The following is a 23,728-nucleotide window of genomic DNA, read 5'->3' as shown; positions in this document are numbered from 1 at the left end:
AGGCCAGTCTGGTGCTGCTAGTTGGGAGGGGTTCAATTCTCTTTCTTGTTTAATACTGGTGTTTCCATGGCTGTATAGGGAAGTGGCACAACTGAAAACTAGCTTCTGGGATTCACTAGATAAAAGTAGTGTCAGGAAAATGGTGGACAGCTTTTTTCAGATGCAGCGCAAGCTTCTGCTCAGCTGGGATCATGGAATGGTGCTCTTTGAGCAACAGGGCAGATGCATCAGTTCGTTGATGCTGAAGGTAAGAGGCCTGACTGATTTCTTCTGCCCTGCACCTGGTTATATGGTCTGCCCCACTCTGGTGCTCGTTTATTAGTCCACAAGTTGATTAAACTTGCTACTTTGATTACAAACTTTTTTTTCCCTTGATAATTTTTCTGACATTTTTATGAGTTCAAGTTTTTAAAGTACATTGATTATTATGCTGGCTTTTTCATAAATTCTAAGAATATGCAACTAAGAGAAAAGCTGAGTGTCTGAGGGAAGGAATGAACTCCCATCTATTACCAGCAGTGCTCAGCTATGTCTTTATACTGTGATTTGTGGAATCATAGAACAGTTGGGGTTGGAAGGGACCTTTAAACACCATCTGATCCAACCCATCTGCAATAAGCAGGGACATCTTCAATGAGATCAGATTGCTCAGAGCCCCATCCAACCTGACCTTGAATGTTTCCAGGGATAAGGCATCCACCACCTCTGAGCAGCCTGTTTCAGTGTTTCACCACCCTTATTGTAAAAAATTTTCATCTGTATATCTAGTCTAAATTGACCCTCCTTTAATCCTAGGTTAAAGCCCTTGTCCTGTCACAACAGACCCTACCAAAAGACTGCCCCATTTTTCTTATAACCCCCCTTTGAGTATTCAAAGGATGCAATAAGATCTCTCTGAACCCTTCTCTTCTCCAGGCTAAACAACTCCAGCACTCTCAGCTTGTCTTTGTAGGAGAAGCGCTCCAGCTCTCTGATCATTTTTATGTCCCTTCTCTGGGCCCACTCAAACAGGTGCATGTCTTTTCTGTGCTGAGGACCCCAGAGCTGATGCAGTACTCCAGGTGGGGTCTCACGAGACAGAATAGAGGGGCAAAATCACCTCCCTTGACCTGCTGGTTGCACTTCATTTGATGCACCTTAGGATATGGTTGTCTTTCTGGGCTAGAAGTACACACTGCCGACTTGCCCAGTCTTTCATCCACTAGCACCCCCAAGTCCTTCTCCAAAGGTGAAAAAATTTGGATTACTCTATGTTCAAAACTCAAGCTCTGAAAACATCTGTATTAAATTGAAAGTTAAGATTATGATGAAACAATTTTGACAGTGTAGTGAATTAAGATATAAAAAGGAAAAAGATACTTCTACTTATTCCTGTAAATCAATAATTATAAATACTAACGGTTTGAAAACTTGCACAGTAGGAACAACTGAAAATAGTTTGTACGTTGAACTTTGATCTAGAAACATGTCATTGTCCAGCTTCTAGAAGCTACTTAGTGAAGCTGAAAGAGCTTTGAGATCGAAGTAGTGAATTGTTCATTGAGAGATTAAAATAAAAGTTTTACTAGTAGTCTTACCTGAAAACAGCAACCGAGCATAGTTAGGGAAATATGGAGACTGCAGCATGTTAAAGCCATTTAAAAAGTGCTGCATAAAATCTGTAAGTAGCCACATCTTTAAGTGTCTCTTTTTCACTTGGGTTTCGCTTAAGAGTATAAGCTCGTATTTTAATTCCATGGACTTCAGTAGGTTTCTGATTTTTACTGCTTTGCTGATTTAGAGATAGGATTTTAAAATTTTCATACGATTGAATTTTTAGCATGGATAAAGACTTAATAAAAATAATACAAAAATAAGATTTACTGCTTCTTATCTGTTTTCCAAAGAAAAAAAAGAGAAGGACTAACATCCCTTTTTTCCTGCTTCCAAATGCTGAAGCTTAGAATTATTTCTGTTTGACCAATAATGAAGTGGCCTCCAAGGTGGTCTTTGGGGAAAGCACCATGTTGGATCAGGAAACACAAATTATATGGTCAGTAGAGGAAGTTTTAGGATAGGTCAATAAAGTGGACAGTAACAGATTGCTAAGACCAGCTGGTATTCACCCTGGACTTCTAAGGGAACTGAAGGATGAAACAGCTGAGCTATGAACTGTGCTGTGTAAACTATTATTTGAACCTATGCCAACATCAGAGGAAAGGAAGAAAGGTGACAAATGTGATGACAGTTTTTAAAAAGGTTTCTGGTTCTCGAGGATCTACAATTACCAAAGTTGATACCAGTGGAGGACATATTGTAGATAATCATTAAGAAATAGCAGAATTAGTTAACAATGTAATAAATTACTTATATACTGGTAAAATAGTATTTTGGGAATTTATGTGATTTTTTTCCTCTCCCTAGTAAAAAGTATGGTAGAGGTACAGTAAAACTGGTTAAGATTATAAAAAAATTAAGTAAGATCTTTCTTTGTACAGTGCATAATTAATTAAATATTGGAACTCTGTGCAGAAGGACTTAATCAATGTTTAAAATTTATTAGGTTTAAAAAGCAATTACACAAAGACATGGAAGAACAATCTGTCAAGGATTATTAAATTAAAAGATTTTACTCTGAAATTTGACAACCTCTGAAAGACAACTACTGGACACAAAATAGTGGAATTGAACAGTTGCCATTCCATTTTAAAATCAATAATGTTATGGTGCTTCTTGAATCAACTATACTCACCTTGGGTTCAAGTGCACTCAGGTCTGTTACTCAGCTTTTGATGGCTTCTGACAAGTGATCAGCTTTGTAAGGCCCAAACAGCTAAGTCCTGATGGTAGGAATGTATCTTAGAATGAGGAGATCTCAAAACTGGAGAATTATGTGTCTACTGGAGCTAAACTCTATTCTGCTGGAAACAGGAGTGTGTTTTGCTTTTCCCTGTCCAGCAAACTCCATTGTAGCAGAAAGCTCATTTCAACCTCTCCTTTTTCCTTTTCCCTCACAAAAAATGTAGTGGAGTTTTATATCCTTCCAAGAGTTGCATCAGTCTTGATTAAAACTTTCAGTTCTAGAGTGGAGCCAAGCAGATGTTCAGATTGTAACTAAGAAAAAGATTCTTCTGATTTGTGTATGCCATACTTCTGTGAGTATTTTAGATAGTCACTTCTTAACAAGGACTTGAGACTTGATTTTTTTTATCAGCATTTTATCAACTATCATTAAAAAATATGAGAGCTTAATGTCTTTGGTTTATGAATGAACTATCATTATTTAGAACAGATCTTTAAGTGATAAGCAGTCCCTGGTCCTAGCAATTGTGTTGATACAACCTTAGGTTGCTCTGTTTGGGAAGCAGAATATTTACCAGCTTCCTGGCCTCAATGTTCAAGCATTCTTCCTATAGCTGTGGGCTGTGCCTAGTATCCTCATTTTATCCTTGTTTTTATGAAGAAAAGGAAGTAGGCGTTTTTGAAGATATTATGGAATGATTTAGATCCAGTTAAAAATTTTTTTCTATTATAAAGCAGATTGTCACAAATAATTGTGTTGGCAAACAACTCAGTATGGAATCTGCAAGTGGGGCTGATAGCACCTGTGTAGTGTTGCAGTCTAGGAACTAAACTTGGTGGTGGTTTGTTTTTTTTTTTGGGTTTGGTGGTTTTTTAAAATTTTTTTTTTGAGAGTAAACTTTTGTATTGCATTGTTGCATGCCATTTTAGGACAGCCGTGAAGCTGTTAAAACAATCCAAGGCTTCAAAAATCTGTGTCCTGTCAGCCAAAAGACTCATATTCTTTGACAGGCCTTTGATTTCAACACTGGTGAGGCCATGCCTGGAGTACTGTGTGTAGCTCGAGGCTCCCCAGTAAAAGAGAGACATGGATGTACTGGGAAAAGTCCAACAAAGGATCATGAAGATGGTGAAGGGAAACATCTGTCCTATATGGAAAGGCTGAGAGAGCTGGGAGAAGAGCAGGCTCCTGAGGATCTTGCCAGTTTACATAAATACCTGAAAGGAGAGCACAAGAAGGATGGAGCCAGACACTGTTCAGTGATGCCTAGTGACAGGACAAGAGGCAATGGGCACAAACTGAAACATAGGTGGTTCGTTCTGAACATCACAAGCCACTTTTTTATTACTGTGAGAGTGACTGGTCACAGGTTAGGCACAGATTACCCACAGAGGTTGTGGACTCTCCTTCCATCCTTGAAGATATTCAAAAGCTGTCTGAATACAGTCCTGGGCACCTGGCTGTAGATAGCCCTGTCTGAGTAACAGGGTTGGACCAAATGACCTCCAGACGTTCCTTGCAACCTTTATAGTTTTGTGTTTTATAGAAAGGTACTCCACACTTTTGCTTTGAATAACTAAGAAATTCTGCAGGATTTGTTATTTAGCTACAGCCTTATTTTTTATTAAAGATCTGTTCCTTTGATTCCGGATAACTTTTTGGAGATAAAGACTACAGGTCTTTCAGCTGAATATCCTACTATATGGGACGTAAGCTGTCATTTACTTCTAAGAATTAGACTTCTAAACAGATGAAGTAGGCATCTACTTTTATAATGGGATTGTATGGGTACATCCTTTGATCCCATGACTCCAGGCTTCTTTCCTTTTTCAGTGAAGACAGAATGTAAGATGACTGTTGTCCTAGCTGAGAGGCTATGAAAGGTGCAAGGTCATATGGTTTTCTGTATGCTCTGTTACTTAATGACAAAATAACCCACTGAGTGTTCTGTGTAATTTAGTTTTCAAGTTTCATCTGAAATAGGAACTCATATTTTCTAAAATAAATGTTCATATCAGTACATTCCTTTTGAAGTCTGTATTTCAAGGGTATTTTGTTGGGTTTTTTTTTCAGTAGGATGATGTATTTTAGAAGATTTTTTTTTTTATTTAGCATACAGATGCAGAGACATGATTTTTCTTACAAAAACATTGTGGATAGCAGATTATATCAAGACCTGTGGCAGAAATGGAAATGTGCATAGCAATTCATGAATGTAGATTCTTTCAGTGGCACCTACCAAGAATGTAATTGTTTCAGAGTTCTACAGAGTAGCTCCATCTTATCCAGTCCACATTTTTATGAAGTGCTATTCTGTAGGCTTTCAACTATGATATTTGTAAAACAGTCCTGTCATCACTCTTTTCAGAACTCTAATTTCAGTCAGGTCATTGCCTCCATCAGATGGAGATAGTTGACTACATTTGAATGCATATTTTGCGAAGCCTAGCCATGATAGATATTTGAAGGAGAAAGTAAAAGCAATCTGGCTAATATCTAAAAATCCTTTGAGATATTTGTCCATCTGTATGCTGGCAACCACTTTATTAATTTTAGAGTCATGTTAATAAGGTTGTGGATATGGAGATAAGAGGAACTGCTAAGGGTAGGACGTGAATTCTGTGTGTTTCAAAGTACTCTAGCACTTTGTGTCCCAGCCTGAGAGGGCAGAGCAGCTGAAGCATCAGGTGTGGTACTACTGACAAAATATTGTCTGGTTCATGTGTATGCCCCTCAATGTGATAGATGTAGCATATAGACAGAACTTCAAAGGGTGTGTGGTTCTTGACATGTAACATTCCTTTTTAGTTGTATAATACCTGAAATAAGACACGTAATTTTAAAAAAGCTAGTGGTTTATCATGTTGATCCAACTTCTGGAGTCATGAGAGCCTTCTGTGTATTTTGAGATCCCTTGGTTGGATTCTTCTCTTGTTAGCATGATAACATCTTGCATCTATTTCTCTCAATAGTCACCTCTTTTCTGCAGCAGCTGCCCACTGGGCAGTGGGCTGCTTTCTCTTTTTCCAGTATAAGCAGATATTCTCATTTTCTATATTCTGTATACTTTCCTTTCTATTCCAGTCCCCTCCACAAATGAAAATCTAACTGCTTATTTTCTTTGATTGCCTTTTAGTCTGGATACTTACTTCACCTATTCAGATATTTCTAATAATTCCCCCCTTGTGGAAGGATTTTTCCATTTTTTTCTTGTTAGAAATAGATAATAGTTACATCTCTTAGGCTTCTGGGGCCTTTTTCTTTCCTTTTTTTGCTACCTTATAAGTTAATTAGCTGTCATGGTTTATGAGTGGCACTCCCTAATTTAGTGAACCCTCTCCCCCCAGCTTGCTCGCCTTCCTGCTCTGGTGGGAGGTACAAAATGCAGAAATCACAGGTTGAGATAAAAACAGTTTCCTGGAAACTGCAATGCAATAAGAAAACAAACAGGAACAGCAACAATGTTAATAACAAAAGTATACAAAAAGAGGGTGATTTGCAAGCAAAAATTGCTTACCTGCTGGGACAGTGAACAACATGTTGGACAGACCGTCCTACGCCCACATTTTTCCCCCAGGCCCGAGACAGTGAAAAACAATGAGGGACAGACCATCTGGTCAGGACTGGTGTTACCTCACTGCTCCCTTTGCCACTTGTTCCCCCAGTAAAGGAATACCCCTCGCCCCTTCTGGAAAGTGAGGGAGAGTACCTTTTCCCTGCCCCCCAGCCATGACATAAGATGGTATGGAATAGCAGAATGTCTTGGCCAAGCCCACATGGCTCCAGGCTCCCCCCACCCCAGCCATGGCTACTGTGAAAAATTAACGCTATCCTTGGCCTAAACCAGGACAATAGCAAGTGAGGTAAAAATTTCTAGAGGCAGTAGGAGGTATCAGAGTTTTCATTGGAAGCTGCAACATTTCAAACAAGGAAGACAAGTAATATGTGTCCTCTGCTTCTTATTGCTGCCACCTACATAAGGATGTGACCTCAATTCTCCTGAAGAAGTATCATGTAAGTTTGCAATAATTTAGTTTGTTGCATAATTGTAGAACTCTGCATACAATTCCTGCATGAGTTTCCTAGAGTAGATATGTTTTATGCTTATACATTTTTCCTTACTGTTGCAATGCCTTAAGTAGTGCAGTAACATTGTGCATAATGCCCTCTTGGGTGAAAATTCCTGAGGGAATTAGCCAGTTCATTTGCATCCCTTTTTCTTGATTTGGAAGTGGGGAGTTAATTAGTGCCTGTTTAACTGTTGATTTTTTTTTTTTATGTTTATGTATCTGTGTATTATCTCTGTTATAAGACTTGTAATGAATAAATATTTCTTTCTAGTACTGGAAAAAGCAAACATATTTTTTTTCTGTTTCTGCCCCTATTAGTATCCAGTTCAAGACTATCAGGGCAAGTTTAAGGAAATTAATAAATTCATATAATTTCACTTCTGTTTATTGTGACTGAAAAGGACATTATTTTGTTTCTTGTAAAATAATTATTTGCCAAGTTCCAAAGTAGCCATAAAGCATTACAATATTTTCATTACATAAGGTGTGAAGATGGCATGGAACCTCTGGTCCAGAGATGTCCAGGTCTTCTAGGGGAATCTGCAATTCTAGCAAGACAGGCAACTGAAAATCATGCTTTTTAGAATGACTGTTTTCAGCATGTAGTTGTTAAAAAATTTGAGTGGTCTGCTAAAGTAGACTGCAGGAGAAAACAGTCGCATGATTCTGGGATCTGTAGCCCCTAGACATGCCCTTCTGGGCTCTTCTTAAAGCATAACCAGGAAAAGTGAACCTTTACTGGTAACCTTCTCTTCATCCAGTAGCTAAAATGTCATTTTGTTCATTTGAACATGGAACATTGAGTTCTCACGTTGGTAGTTAAAACCTACTTTTGCTTTTGCATGTGTAGTAAGCAGTGTGTGTAGTTTTCCTGGTACAGGAGAATGCTAACTATTTTGTTAAATCCGTGCTAAAAGGAATTCAAGGCCAATGGGATTGTGTGGGTAGAGTGCTAAGACAGACAAAAGATGAGGGTATGTAGCTTCGTAACCCCTTTGCTAGCACTCTGGTTATCAGTCCTTCTTCCAACAACTGCTTTATGTCTTAGCTCAGTGATTTCATTTTTTCAGAATACTAGGTTCTTTTCTGCACTGTGGCATGTCCACAAGAGCATCATGCTGCCTAGCGGGTGTAGAGAATTAAAAGTGAGATGATTCAAGTTTGTGTCTCCATCAATGCAGAAAGGACTTGAATCTAGTTCCTTCGATCCCTGTGTGAGGTGTTTAGGTCCTTATTTCTTTGGTTGTATCCTAGACAGCAAAGCTCAAAGACCTCGAGGTCATTTGTTCTGTGTCCCAATCTTAGGCAAAATTTATTGTGCTTAGAAAAACACTTTTTAAGAATGACATAGCTCTCAAATATCTCTGTTAACATTTTTGGAATTAATTTCAACTCAAGGAAATCCTCTTGATAATTCATGTTTACGCCTAGTTTTGTCAAGAATCATCAGTGAGCCAGAAATTTTAATCCTACATCTTCTTGACAGGACTTCTCATCTATATCCATCTCCTTTGGAAGTCAGTAGCATATTATTATAGCATATTTTCTACTCTCAAATATGTCAAGCATGAATAACAATTTGGAACAATCATACTGTAAAAGCTTGGAAACTAATTTCATTTGTGAAATAGTATAGAGAATTAAACAGTAGCAGTACATTGGGTAAATAACATTTGACACTGAAGATTTGTGCTGGGAAGGAAGGAAGAAAGAAAAAAAAAAAAGGACAACCAGATTGTGTTTAAGAAAGATTTGTGTGAGTTTGGTCTTTTAGTTTGTTTGCATAATAATTGAAATGGTCCCCACTAATACCTTAGCAAGCCTACGCTGTTATTTTAAGTGAAATTCTTATGACAATATGCAAATAATGAGAAATAAGTTGAGCTTACATAATGCATTCTGTAACTCCTATTTTATGAATTATTTTCTGAAAAGAAGGAATAAGCCAGAATTTACAGCAATATTAACATATAGAGTCACTTTGTGGTATTTTGTAAAAGTGTGATTACATCATATATTTAAAAATACATCTTTTTGGAGGAATATACTCATTTATATTCTAAGGTAATGTTATTTTTTTAATAAGCCAGTCTTTATTAATTTTGGTACATATAGACAAAAGCAGCCACAAGAATAGTTAGATTTTAGGTTGATTCTTTATTGCTCAGCGTTGAGACATATTGAAATATTTTTTTAAGATTTTCTATTGTTAAAATCCAGTTCAGAATGCTAACCTGGCCAGGGTGACCGAAGCATGTTGCATGATATTTTAAATATGACTCCAGCATATTTGTACAGTTAACATTAGAGTCTTTACTCAGGTTGTATATATATAAAAAAAAATAAATCTAGGAAGCTAACATGCTGACAGATTTGACTGAAGAGCAAAACTTTTGAGAATACAAGCAATAAATACAAAACCTCTCTATTTTTTGACTGTTTTATTACATGTTCTTTTTCACTGTGAATTGACTATGCTTGATAGTAAATATGCTTTCTGAATTCATGAGTGTTTTATCCAAATATTAAGAATTAACTGTGAGTGTATTTGTGTTTACTTTGTCAGTAAAAAGAGAGGAGGATGATTTTGAAGAAAAGAAATCCATTAAGAAACGAATCAAAGAATTAAAGGTTTTGGACCCAAAGATTGCGCAGAATCTGTGTAAGTAGATTCTGGAGGTTTGTTTTTTCACAGATTAATGCATAAATGTTCCATATAAATGCCTTTCTCTTGTCTGATTGCCTGGTAACCACTTCTTGTTTAAAGTGTGTGAGAAAATGTGCGTATTGTTTTTAAGCCCAAGCTTGGGAGTTGATACAACTGAAACACTTAAAAAGACACAGAAAATAGTTAAAGATTATTCCTTGTTCAAGGCTGTATATATTGAAGTACAAGCATACAGCTGTATATCTAATTATCTATCTATTTTTTCAGCATATTCATCAAGGAATACTGCCTGCCCCCCCCAGCATTCCCCCCCACCCCCTGGCAAAAAAGGACAATAATGTCCGCAGGATGTTTGGCCATCTCATATACTTTATAGAAATAAACTATGTAGTATATAGATAATAGTCAGAATTATGCAATAATATGCAAACGAAGAAGATGAAGTTTTGGCAGAGTGGAGTGCTATGAAGTCTAGGTTGCTAAATGCCAGCAGGGATAAAATAGGAAATAATTGGATTATAGTGAATGATCAAGGAGTGTTTATAAGAGCATTTTGTTTTCTGTTTATATAGTTTTGGTTTATCATGGTGCTTCTTTAAGAGAAAGCTCTGATAAGACTGTTGAAGAAAAAAAAGTAATTGTCACCTCAGCACAAAATGTTGTAACAGCAGTGATTCTCCTTCAGAGTAGACTTGTCACTGGCTGCTTATGGAAGTCTTGTGTGATGCTAGATGTTATGCGTAACAAATGGATGGACAAGGCTGGAATTGAAGGAGAACAGTAATTAAAAATGCATTAAAAATTACTATCTCTTACCTATATTACTTTGTATAGTGTTTGTTAACGTGGAGATGTTTTACTGGTGTTTTGTAAGTAGAAACAAGATTGTTGTCTTGCTTTTTTCATTATTTGTGGAATCTATTTTAGCAATTTTCCTTGGATCTTTCCGAGTGCCTTATGAGGAAATCAAAATGATGATACTGGAAGTAGATGAAACACAACTATCAGAGTCCATGATTCAGGTAAGGAAAAATGCATTTAAAATCCCAATATTTCAGGGGAAGCTTCTCAGTAGATAAAAAAACTATAGCTAAAAAACCTCTTAACGTAAACTTGCGCTAATAAATAACTGCAAGAATATTTTTTCTGTGATCTGTAGATTTTTCAATATTTGAAACTAATATTTTTATGAAAGCAGCTTGTGCTGTTTTTGGCTTGGATGCAGTTAGTTTTCTTTGCAGTGGCTAATATGAGGTTGTGTTTTGGATTTGTGCTGAACACAGGGTTGATAATATAGAGACGTTTTCGTTATTGCTGAGCAGGGCTTGCACAGAGCCAAGGCCTTTTCTGCTTTTCAAACTGCCATGCTGGCAGTAGTAGCTAGTGGGATGGCTGTTTGCTTGACTGGCTTCAGTGTTAAAAGGATTGAACTTTCAGTTTCATTCAGAAGAGTGATCTTACTAGTAGATGAGGGAGTGTTTTAGGAAAGAACAATCTCTCTTATATTTTTCTCACTATGATGGAAGCTTAGCCAATGGGTAACCAGAAACACAGGAGTCATAAGATAAGAAAGACAGCAGGCTAGGGGGACTGACTGACAATTGCCTAGTAGTTATAGTCATTGTATTGGGAAGGGACAGAACTGAGCTATTGACTCAAATTATGTACCATAATTAAATGTTTGAGAAGTTCTCTACTTCCAGAATCTCAGAAAAGCTGCTTTTAGCCAACCTAGAAGGATCTAATTAAAGTGGAGTTCAGGTGCCTAATCATCAGTGCCTCTATGTAGATATACATGTCCAAGTGTTCAGGAAGTTCCAGGGAGTCAGAAGATTCTTCAGATGAACAGATGAATGTGAAATGTTTAGATTCCCTTACCTGTGTTCACAAGACAGTCACTTATGTAAGGGCCCAACTTCCCCATATGGACTTATAAATTCAGCTGAAGCTGAATCCCAGCTCTGAATTCCCCCTTTGAATAAAGTTTTCAGGCTAGTAATGTAAGTAAGTGTAATGAGTTTAAGCTTTTGTTTTGAAATACTAGAAAATAAATTATTGTTTTTGAAAATACTTTTTGTCTTGCATTAGTAATTTTTGCTCTCCTTTAGGTGGATACGTTACACTTGAAATTCTTGTTCTGTTTGCTTCATATTGTTCTGTTTCATAGTGCCTATTAAGCATATTCTTTCTTTAAAAACAGTGTTTAAAAAAAAATACAAAAGCATCTGTAGAATTAGCAAAAGGTGTTAGCTTGCAGTATTGCATCACTTGCTTTTTATACTCTCAGTTAGTTTTGTGTGTTGCCTATTTACATTCTACTGCCTTCAGGGAAGAGTGTTGTCTTTGGAGTGTATGGTAATGATGCGTATGTAATACCGTTTGCTTACAATAATACAAGCAACACAGAATCTAAGATTTTTAAGCCTATTTTATTTTTCTTTACAGAATTTAATAAAACACCTTCCTGAACAAGAACAATTGAATGCATTGTCCAAGTTCAAGAGCGAGTATAAAAATTTGTCTGAGCCAGAGCAGTTCGGAGTTGTGGTGAGTTCTGTTTTATTATCACTTTTTTTTGTCCTTTATTGAAATATAGTTTTAATATAATATAGAAAAAATGACAGATGCTTTATTTTAAGTGTGAAGAGGTTCCACATTGGGAGAAGAGTAGAAATGCTGCCTTTCAATTGGACTTTTATTGGACATATCCATGGATGAGGAAGACCTGATTGTTGAAATATTACTGTTGGAATGATTTTGGATTCTCTTTTTCTTAAAAGAAGTAATTTATTTGCCAAAATAATCAAATCAAAAAGACTTTTGCATTTCCTGTGGCAATATTTCACTGGGAGATACAGGGCTGTTTTTGAATTTCTATAGCTAAAATAATTTGGTTTTACTTTTGTTTGCATTAATAAATCTTAACTTTTTCACTGAAGTTTTCTGCACTGATGTTTTTCTTCCTATCCTCCATATAAAGGAGAAGAAAATACTGTAGTATTGATCATGTTACTGTATTCTGCCTGCTGCCTCCCATGTTTTATAGCATGTTGTGTCAAGAGTTCATGTAGTCACTTTTTCCCTTCCTAGTGGGAAGATGTTTTTGTAATATCTTCCACCTTAAATTAACAGAGGAAGACTGGAAGTGAGAAAAGAAAATACTGCTAGTTCAGTGCTGGGACTTGATGCCTTTTGTGGAAATACAGTTTGCATGTAATTTCTATATAGCTCATAATTCATAATTTGTAATTATTTCATCCAGGCAAACTCAGACTAATGCTATATTATTTCCCGATGCACGTATCTATGTAAGTCTTTGATTTTTCTTGTTCATTCCTAGAGTTTCAAGCTAAGATGGTCATTGTTAGCTCATCTCAGGCGATTTCCCTGTGAGGGAATAATACCTATTCAGTTAGATGGGACTGTCAATTGATGAGAAGAGCTACATGAGAAACAGTATAGGTAGAGTTTTGCTGCATGTGGCCCAACTTATCTGATAAATTTGTCTTAAAAAGTTGAGGTAATGTGATAACTCAGAAAAACATTTCATAAAATAATGAGTTCTTATATCTCAAAAATTTGTGGAGCTTCTTTTCTGAAGGAACAACTAGTTTCCCACTGAAAATTGCAAGTCCCTCCTTTCCCTAGTTTTCCATGCAAAGCATTAAAAAAATCCACAAACAAAACCAAACCCCATCCTAAGCACAATTTCTCTAGTGTTACACCTTCTATGCATCTAGTAGAGCTGACTTCAGAGAACAAGCTTCAATCAGATTGTAACGTGAAACATATTTCATTTCTGTTCAAGGGGAAGATTTTTGAATAAGTCACTTTTTTCACTCTTGAATATTAAATCCTATGCATTTGCTTTTCATCAAAATTCTTCAATCTTCATTTGGATCTCTTGTATCTTTTGTTTTATTGTTGGCCAGGGGGTGGGCTGAGAACTTCTACTTTCTTTAGGTACTCCTGTTGACACTAATATGAATCTTCAGAATTTTGCTGCATTTGTTTGTTTTGTTTTCCTTAAAAATCTTGGTTTATGCCTCATTTTTTGCTGTATGTTTTAAATGAGGAGAATCAAACACACAATACAGGGCTTGAAGTTTTATCTTTTAGATGAGGAGTGTCTTATGGTTTTTCATAGAATTTGGAGATCCTATGTTGCTCTAAAGTTGTGATTAAGGGAACAATTAAACTGTTGGACTCCCAAGGAAGAGCCTAAATACTGAGTAAATGACTAATTACTACTTGTGTGATAATAATTTTTTTTTTTATAATGGAAACCCATTATCTTTCTGGCTTTCAATTCAAAGCCAAGATATGGTATTCTGAAAGAAACAGCTAGACACTTAGTGAGATATTGGCTTGCTGTGACTGTTACAAGTTTCAAGCTAAGTTGATCAACATTTGTTGTTGGCTTAAAGACATTGAGGGCATGACTCTAAACAGAGGTTCAGGTTCCCTTCATGAGTATGGCTTGTGGTTTTGGGGTTTTGTTTTGTTGGTTGGTTTTTTATCTCTTGGTTGTGAGGGGTTTTTTGTAGTGACTCTATGGGTTGCTTTTGTGGTTTATGCGTTCTCTTTTTTAAAAGTTATTTATCGCTTTTATGTTTTCTGTTCATTCAGCAGTAAGTATAAAATAAATCCCTTATTGCCCTTATCTTCTCTCCCAGACTAGGTTTTCTTTAGATAAACTACTTCATTTTCTTGTAGGTTCTTTCTTTCATTGATGTCTCAGGCTGATGTCTCTGAACACAGATATTATCACCTGTTACTGTGGAGTTTCATTTTTGTTTTGGGGTTGTGGTTGATTTTTCTGGCAGGGCTTGCACAGATTCATGAACTATTTTAGGAAAACTCTATTAATTCTGTTCATCTTATGAAGTGCTTTAACTTAGCTTAGTCCCAGTATCTTAAGTTGACGTTATATTGAATGCTGTATTTTGTTGCTCAAATTCATGATGAAGTATGTTTGTGCTTGTCGAAATTTAAATACTCAATTGCATTTTGTTTTACCTTAGTTCTTGTTTTGTACTTGGTTTTACTCAGTGCGATAAACATCCTCCAAAACTTTTTTAAAACCTCCTTAACCTTCATATTATCTTTTTGGAGGTTTCATTGATTATTACTGATATTGGGTGATATCTTTTATAAAACTTGTTAATGGTGAAGATTATCTCTGTGTTTAGAAATGAATAGTCCTATGACAGCGCACTTGCACTGTGAGACCCATTGGAGATGAATGGGATTTCAGCTTGATGTTCATCTTGGTAACTGTTGACAGAAGGTTGTTATTTAGTGGTTTTTACATTTTTTATCTGATACTTTCTCTAAAGGACAGTATAAGTATTATGTTGTTTTAGGACTTAAAACCTTTAGCAATAGTGCTTTATTTTGCAGTTAGTTCTTTCCTACTGAGAAAAGAGTACTGGTTTAGAGAATATTTTTTCTAATTTTCAGTGATGTCTATCATCATATCAAAAACCCAATGTTTAAAGAGTAGGTCATTTAGTAATGTTAATCTAATTTGTATTCAGTGAAGTTGATATAGTAGTCAGAATTATTAATCGTGATTGATACTTTAAGGGCAGTAATGTGTTTAATGGATTTTGATTGGTGAACTATTACCATACCACTGTTCAATATATTATTTATAGGGAAATTGGGTACGAGCATGTTCCAGGGTTTAGAACTTGATTGTCTAGCAGGCATCCCTGCAACTCTAGCTCAGATGTCTCAGGGCATTTTTGGAGTCACAAAGGGGCATGACAATGTTTGGTCCCATATCAGGTGGCTCCAGATCTTAGCCTCCACCCTCCCCAAGTTATTTTGGGATGCAGTTTATTTACATGAGTGTCATAATATTAAAAGTATAATTATTTGGAGAATTGTGTGCTGTTATGACAGGCTAGGCTTTCTTGCTGCTTCAGCTAAGAGTGTTATGAAACTGTAGTTCCCCAACTCTCAAGCAGCACACATCTACCTCTCCTCCCTCTTCTGCCCACACAGCAATGCTAAGGCTTTAGGACTATTCATGCCAACATGTATTAACTGCTTGTTGCACCAGGAACCATTCCAAAAACTAGTTCTGATTTGATAACGCTGCATGGATGGAGCTGAATCCAGTACTGAATTCCAGCATGGTACAACAGGAACAGGTTGCCCGGAGAATTTGTGGATGCCTCATCCGTGGAAGTGTCCAAGGCCAAGTTGGTTGGGTCTTTGAGCAATCTGGTCTAGTGAAAGGTGTCCTTGCCCATGGCAGATGATTGGAACTACATGGTCTTTAAGGTCACTTCCAACCCAAACCATTCTATGATGTTATGTAGACTCATTAGTGCCCATAATCCTTAGTTGTGTAAAATGGTCCTGGACCATATTAAATTTATTATGTGGTTTGATATCCATAAATACAATTGTGTTTAAAAAAAATCACAATTTTGATGTTGTTTATAAACACTTCTGATCTAAAAAGTTGCTAATATTTGACAGGATGCTATTAGTAGACATTTGACCTTGCGTGTAGGCAAGTGTACTAGCAGTCTCCCACCTGAGAATACTGTCTCAAAAGCCACATGTGATAGCTTCTACTTTATTTCTTTTCTTATGAATTGAGATATTTGGAAGGTTGTTCCCATATTGCCTGGTAGTGAAAAAAAGGAACAAATGTTTCCTTGTTCACTTACATTTACTGAACGATAAAATTGAGGGAATTACAAAATATTGTTTCAGAAATAATTAATGCTCAGACATAGTGAAATACACTGATAGCTAACCCAAATAGAATTTGGCAAGCGATCCTCGTGTGGCTTCACAGCTTGTTCGTTGATGGATGTGTTTTTAATGAGTTCGTACCAAAGGAAAAGATTTCACTGGAGTAAATTGAAGATTAGAGTGAGTCCTGATGAAGGCTAGTTTGTCTTAAATAATTCAGCAGACACTTAAATTGATCAATTCCATATTCGGCTGGTGGTTTCACCTGGATGTCCTCATTGAGTATAACTCAAAATGTATTAATGTGTTTTCACTGTTGTCTGGAAAATATCATACTATCACTATTTCTGCAGAGGTGTGCTCTGCCTTTTCGTAATACTTGATTCTTGGATACAGCCATACCTAGGGGCATTTTGGTTTGTTTAAAATTCTGAAGTCTTGAGGTACATCTGGGTTGTGAGATATTTTGATTGAGCTAATTTCTGTTGGTAAACCTTATCTTCTGTGTCTTCTAGATGTCATGTATTTGCTGCTCTACCTTGTCAGTGTTCTTTATCAGTATTTTCAGCCTTTCCAGGAGTGTTATCAGAGATTAACTTTCTATTAAATACCATCCCTGAGAGTTAAAAATTCTTTATGATGAATTGCAGCCAAATTACTGAAGTTGTTTAGAAGGAGAACATCCTTAACTCCTATAATGTTGATGTATTTCAATCCTTGAACCTGGATAAGGGTGGAGAACAAAGCTCCAGAAATACCTTCTGAAAGAGGCCATTGTGATCTGTGCTGATCTGACTGTTTGCAATTGCCATTGGATTGGATTATGTTACTTCCTTTGCATCACTGAAAGATTGTGATGCCAAATTATAGAGAAGTACTCCTGTAAATGTTTCAGTACCAGCAGGTCTTGTCCTTGTTTAATTCCAGTAAAACTATTTTGAATGGTTGGTCTAAAGACTAGTTTAAAAAATTTTGTCTTAACTGTTGTCTGATGTTAGTTCAGATGGGTGGAAGTGAGTGGTTGTTATTTGTTCTAGCACACACATAGGCTAGCTCAGTTTTCTTCTTGGCAGATACCTCTGCAACTTCAGATCAGGAAGGTTGTTTCTCTGAAGGGTCCCCATCTTGTGCCTTCAGCCATTCACTTTGCAGATTCCTGTAAATGTCTCGAGAGCCTGTCCTGGATCTGATTTGATGGTTTTTTTTCACTAGTGATGGAAGCTAGCCTGACTGTTCATGTTGTGCTTTAAACATCATAAGGAAAACACTGATGTTTTGAGTAAGGACTGTGATCAGTACATGATCCTACCATTTTGAGTCTCAGTGGTTTCAAGAGTTTCTTAGAATTTAACCACCTAAATCAAGTGAGGTATTCAAATGACTGGCTAGCATAAGGCAGATGTGCTGAAAGAGTCTTGAGGCTGGTTAGTACCTCTTAAATCCCTAGAGCTTAGAATTGCCCAAGTGCTAGGGCTTGCTTTCCTTGTGATCATTTTGTAGAACTGAGGAACTTTCTCCAAGGTAAGCAAGCTGTTTTCCACAGCATCCACTTATGTGACATTTCATGTCAGACTGTTTTTGCCACAGATTATCTGTAGTTCCAAATACAGTAAATAACCGTATGGTTAAAAATTCCCCAGTCGTTTCTGAATTCACTACTGACAGAAGTACAGAAGATCTACAGTGGAGTGTTTTTTCCTTACCAGTAGTGTCATCATCATACCTTCCTGCTTAGGAAATTAACTGGGACATACTTTGTTGGGTAAGTAGAGAAGACGATACTAGATACGAATCTGCTGGAGGCCTGAGCTTTTTTTGAAATGGGTCATGTCTGTCACATCAAAGACATCATAATCAGCTGGTCTGTTACCACTGCTTCAACAGCTAAGTAATATGAAATTCCACTTTTATGCGGGAATTGTTACAATGGTTCAACCTGATGGGAAGTATTAAACCTGCTGTTATGGTTTTCAGACATTCCCATCCACACCTTGATCATGCGTCTGTACTTTCATGGTCTATATTTTGGGACATTCTGTGTAGTAGACTTGCTTTTCGTTAGGAGATGGATTCCTGGTAGTAGCCAGACAGAAAATGAGGCATTTATTTTGGAGTTAAGCTGATCAGATTTTCCATATGGAATGCAACTACATATGATTTACTTTTAGAAACTTTTCTCCATGTGGTTTGATGTATTATTTGATTTTAAATTCCTCAATGATATCTGCCCTTGATTTCTCTTATAAATGTATTTATTTTTGCTATCTGCATGAATTAGAGGTTTTACAGATGTTTTTTATTTATATTAAACTCCTGACTTGGTTTCCCATGAGGAAAGCTTTTCAGTGTAGTGGCATCTGCTCCATATGTGTCTTTAATGAAAATAGCCTTTCAGACATCTGTTAGGCCTGTTAAAAATAGAAGAATTTGGGAAATTCAGCCTCTTCTTGGATGATACCTTTTTAGGAAAATATCATTGTCTGGATTCAACCTGGAGAAACAGAAGCTTTCTCTGCATTCCAGACTAATCAATATGTCAGTACATCTAACTGTATTTTTTGGATAAGGCAAAGAAAAAAAAAGTACCCCTTTCTTTTCCTAGTAGAACATACCTTTCTGCAAATTTCAGCATGAAGACTGTAAACTCAGCTTGTTTTGACAGCTGTGTTGTAGCCCCCATTGGCAATTCTGAGATCTGCTCACTGACCTTGCTGGTCCATCTTTGTTGAACATAATGCAATCCTAAACAGTGCCAGGGATTTTCTGCACTGTGTATCAATGCACTGTCATCCACTAGACAAGGGAAGGCTGCCTGTATGCAGCTCAGAGGTAATTGATAGATGTTGTCCTTATGTCACTTAAAATACACTCCCTTTGTTTCTGACCCGAATATCCTTTAGGAAAATCTTGGATTTGCAGGACAGTCAGTAGTGCAAATTCAAGCTTTTTATAATTCAAGCTGAAGAAACAGAGTAGCAGAACATGCCCTCTATCACTGCTAATACAGCTGAAAAGTCATGAACTCAATGGCTTGCATGTATACATATATATATGTGTGTGTATATGTATAGAAAGACTTTCTGATTTCTTGTAAGTAATTTTAATTTTGAGTTTGCAGTTCTTTGCTTTGTTATCATTTATTTGAGAAAAAAGAGTGTGTCAAAGGTGAAGAAAGATGTACTATTTCCACAAAGCCATAAAAACATCTCAACAAAAATACTATTCTTTTATCGTGAATTGACTTCCCATACACTGAAGTATTGTTTGATCTTTCCAGAATGCTGCTGGTCTTCACCAAGATTTAGGCATGTTGGCTGTCCATTTCAAACTGAGCAGCATGTTCTTTTATCTTCTTTAAACATGATAAAACATCTGTTAAGGTATCAGTCCTTCCTTATTGGAAGCTTTTTTTTTTGCTTTTCAAGTGCCTGAGTCTAAAGAAAAGAGTCAGGGATTCACACTTTTTACCTCTGCACTCTGTAGAGTTCACTGACATTGCAGTGGTGAAAGCCATACATTCTCCACAGGCATCCTCAGGGGATGCCATTCCAGTTTACTCTCTTTGGTCAGCTTGGCTATAACTGATATTTTACTTTTTGGATGGGAACACTTACAGGTAGTCTGACAGCCTCAGCACTGCTGATCCTTTTAAGGAAAGTATGAAACTGAAGCCCTTGCAGTGTTTTTCTCTATGAGCTTGTGACAGGAATGAATCCTCTTCAGTGATCAAAATGTAGTGTTAGTGTAGCTTCTGAGACATGTTCCTTTACTTGACATCAACAAAGGAGACATTGAAAGTACACATATATCATATTGCACACTCTTGTAGTTGCCTCATGATTTATGCTGTATTTGAGAGAAAAAGCTGTCTTTGCTGTTCGATGTGAGATGTGTGAGAGTTACTACTGGGCAGCTCAACTCGTGTCAGTTCCCATTTGGACTTACATGTAGTCAAACTATTCTTGTATGCTATTACTTGAGAAATAGGACTATTCATTACCCTTACACTGAGTTCTCTGACTTGTGTAAGTTCCTAATTCAGCTTCCCTTTTAGTTATTTGGATTGTCTGTTTTCAGGATTCCACTATAAAGACTTAAGTAGCCTTACGGACATCCTTATATGCTCATTATAAAAAAATACAGGACATTAAAAGAAACCTGTCAACATTGCAACACTTAAATTCTTAGCATCTCTTGTGGTAAGGTGTCTGGATTTTAGTTTGAATATAATTATAGACTACATGTCACAAAGAAAGCCATATATTACTAAGGCAACTCTCCATCTCTACGCTTCTCAATAACTGATTTGTCAAACAGGTAAACAAATAGTACCAACAACATGCATTGTGCATGGATTTCAGACCATTTTGAATAATAATGATGAGGATGACACTATTACTACTAGTAATAATAATAATAACCCAGTGGCATTTCTGTTGTGTTTCTGGCATTTCGGTTTCTAATCTTTTAGAGTATGTATTTCTGCATTCATCCTTAAGAATTACATACTCACATATGGGACATCCTAATTTATTGTAGTTCAAGTGATTCTGATGAAAACTTGGCACCTTTTACGCATAGGTTCATGCTCATGTTTGTACAACACATCTTTGTGGTCTAAAGTATCTGATTACTTCAGTATCAAGGATCTGCCTGTCTGAAAAGCCAATACTCAATAAATGATAGATCTTCTGCTGATTCTGTAGTGTCTTGAGCTTGGTACCATTTAAAAATCAATGCACCTTACACTGCATTTTGTTAGTTTCTATGGTTTAATATTAATGAATCATCTCTATTGCACCCTGAGTAGGGACAAATATTAAAAATCTGTATAACTTCAATGAAGCTTTGTGGGTTTTTTCTAGTCTATTCTCAATTTTTCCTGGCTAACCAGACAACCAAACTTAAAATTAGGAATATTGTTCTCAATATGCTAAGAAGTAATAGTACATGTACAAATCTAGTAAAATAATCGAGGAAAAGTAGTTAAGAGTGATTCTTTGTGATGGAGCTGGGAGAATGACTTCATGACAGTTGCCTCTGTCCAGTACCTAAATATTCTTTTAGGTAGTTATTCTTAAATTAGGTGTAAAGTTGTAAGAGTACTATGTTAATTTTATGTGTAGTTTAGGAATTTCTGTTTCTGTTTCACTGCGAAATGCCTTATTCAAATTCAAGTCCCATTATCCTTGCTGATTCATACGTAAGTACAAATTTTATCACAGTTGTTGGATGCTATTTCATGTATTATAAGAACAGAATATCTGCCTACAGTGGGCACTGAGCTAATAATGTTCAAACTGTACATTTTAAGTGTTTGACTTTAGGAGCAGGCTGGAGACAGCCTGCGGACTAAAGCACAACAGTTAATGTTCAATCTAGTTTAATCTGAAAGACATCCTGTTTCTGTACTCTGCTCTGTGAAGAAAAACAAAGTATCGTTAGTGGAAAGGATTTCTTATTTTACATCAAGATTTCATATATGAACTAAAATGCAAATAGTATGTTTACTTCAATGGGACATCATCAGGTGGATGCACAGCTAGGCAGGCATTTCTGAAGTGGGTTAGTAACATAAAATGTTCACTCCACCTGAATTTATTTTCTTCTACTGTCACAGTAAAACCAATAAAAGAGACTGTAAATTCCATCCTCTTTGGCTTCTATATCAAACCGTTTGGATTAGACAGCCTTCAGTTTCACTTTATATTGAAAATGGAAGGAGTGTCACCATTACCCTTTTCAGAGTCTGTTTTGAGATGATCAGTACCATATGACTTAGGAACTTTGCACTGTCAGAGGAATTTTCACATTGATAGACTAGATACGGTTGAGAAATATTCTATAAAACCTTAGGTGTCGCTGTGGTCTAGAGGGGGATATTTCCAATTTAAAGACCTGAGTTTAATGCCACTATATGAAGGCTATTACTCTGTTGGAGAAGTGCCAATATTATTGCTTCTTTTCTTGCATTGAGAAGTACTGATATCTGGAAACCATAACGTATTCTTTATTAATGGAAAAAACCCAGCAAAACAAAATTGGTTTAGGATTTCAGAAATTGTCAAGGAATTACTGTCTTGAACCTTGCCTTGAGAAGGAAAAAGAAAAGCATGGGGAAGGAGATCTTATGGAATTCATGAAATTGATGGGAAAACAGGGATAGGGAAAAATGAGATAAGTAGCTCATGGAAGAATTTGAGACTAGTGTTTCTACTGTGGATGTAGTTAAAAATGTGCAAAATACGTCTGGAGTGAGAATTGAGTGACTTAATGTTTAGGAAGATTGAAACTTCCGTTGAAAATATATGACCAGTAAACCATAGAAAAGGCCAAGTCTTTTGAATATGATCTACATAAGCTACTGTTTTCCTGGGAGCATTCTGCTGTACCTAATTAACTGTAGTAGGTGAGTGTACAGTAGTATAGTGGGATATGAATATTGGTATATACTAGCATATGCTATATTACATGTTTCATAGCTGAGATTTTTCAAAACTGTTATATTCCTGCAAGTTTATAATAAGCTGTTATTGGAATCAGCTTTCAAATATTTGCAACAGAAAATGAGATTTGCCTTGTTTTGGTACATCCTGAGTTATACGAAATTTGTGAACTACTTTCATTTCTTTGCAACTACTGGGTCATAAACATGGATTAGTTTTATAGGATTTGGTATATGAGTTGACAGATGTGATATATGATGACACTTTATCTTTTATTGCTTACATATACTAGTTATTTGGAAAGGATGGGGGCAGTTCCTATTAACCACAGGATGGGATTTCAGTTGCTTACCCAAGTGTCTCTCATTCATTCATTCATTTGCTATCAGTTATAGCAGATATATTGCTTCTTCAAGCCTGTCACACCAATAAATCATTTCAGATTGTATGCATTTGTACAGTGCCAAAGTATACGATGAATTTTAAAGGAAATCTCCTGTTTTTCTTTTCAATCAGATGAGCAACGTGAAGAGACTACGGCCACGGCTCAGTGCTATTCTTTTTAAGCTTCAGTTTGAGGAGCAGGTGAATAACATCAAACCTGACATCATGGCTGTCAGTGCTGCCTGTGAAGAGATAAAGAAGAGTAAAAGCTTTAGCAAGCTGCTGGAACTAGTATTGTTAATGGGAAACTACATGAATGCAGGTTCTCGGAATGCACAGACCTTCGGATATAATCTCAGCTCCCTATGTAAAGTGAGTTTTGAAAGTTCGTGTTGAGTATTACATTCACTTTTTCATTTGTTTTTTTTTATGCTGCTTAAATACTTGGGTTTATGTTTTTCCTGCAGTTATTTGTTTTCTATTTTTTTCGTTATTCTTAGCATTAGTTGATGGTTTGAACAGTACAGCTAATCCGTGATTAGTCATCTTGAGATGGGCTTGCATTTAAATTTTTAGATGATTCTATTTTGAGGGAATACTGAAAAATCCAAATCCAAACAAAATAAGGTTGTGAAAGGACTATATCACTGTGATCAGAGTA

The 23,728-nt window shown here is 36.4% G+C and overlaps 1 protein-coding gene across 4 annotated transcripts in view; it reads left to right on the top strand.

Annotated features, from left to right (window-relative positions):
• DIAPH3 (diaphanous related formin 3) overlaps positions 1 to 23,728 on the top strand; it is a 210,095-nt gene that overhangs the window by 75,054 nt on the left and 111,313 nt on the right. For all 4 annotated transcript variants that reach the window (XM_017815368.1, XM_017815367.1, XM_017815369.1 and 1 more), the window contains 4 exons: positions 9,419 to 9,514; positions 10,448 to 10,542; positions 11,966 to 12,067; positions 23,200 to 23,439. In XM_017815368.1, coding sequence (XP_017670857.1) covers positions 9,419 to 9,514; positions 10,448 to 10,542; positions 11,966 to 12,067; positions 23,200 to 23,439 — 533 coding nt within the window. The remainder of the gene's footprint in view (positions 1 to 9,418; positions 9,515 to 10,447; positions 10,543 to 11,965; positions 12,068 to 23,199; positions 23,440 to 23,728) is intronic.

This window comes from Lepidothrix coronata, unplaced genomic scaffold, assembly GCF_001604755.1.
Source record: "Lepidothrix coronata isolate B3197 unplaced genomic scaffold, Lepidothrix_coronata-1.0 Scaffold50, whole genome shotgun sequence".
NCBI lineage: Eukaryota > Metazoa > Chordata > Aves > Passeriformes > Pipridae > Lepidothrix > Lepidothrix coronata.
This window is presented reverse-complemented; position numbering and strand designations above follow the sequence as displayed.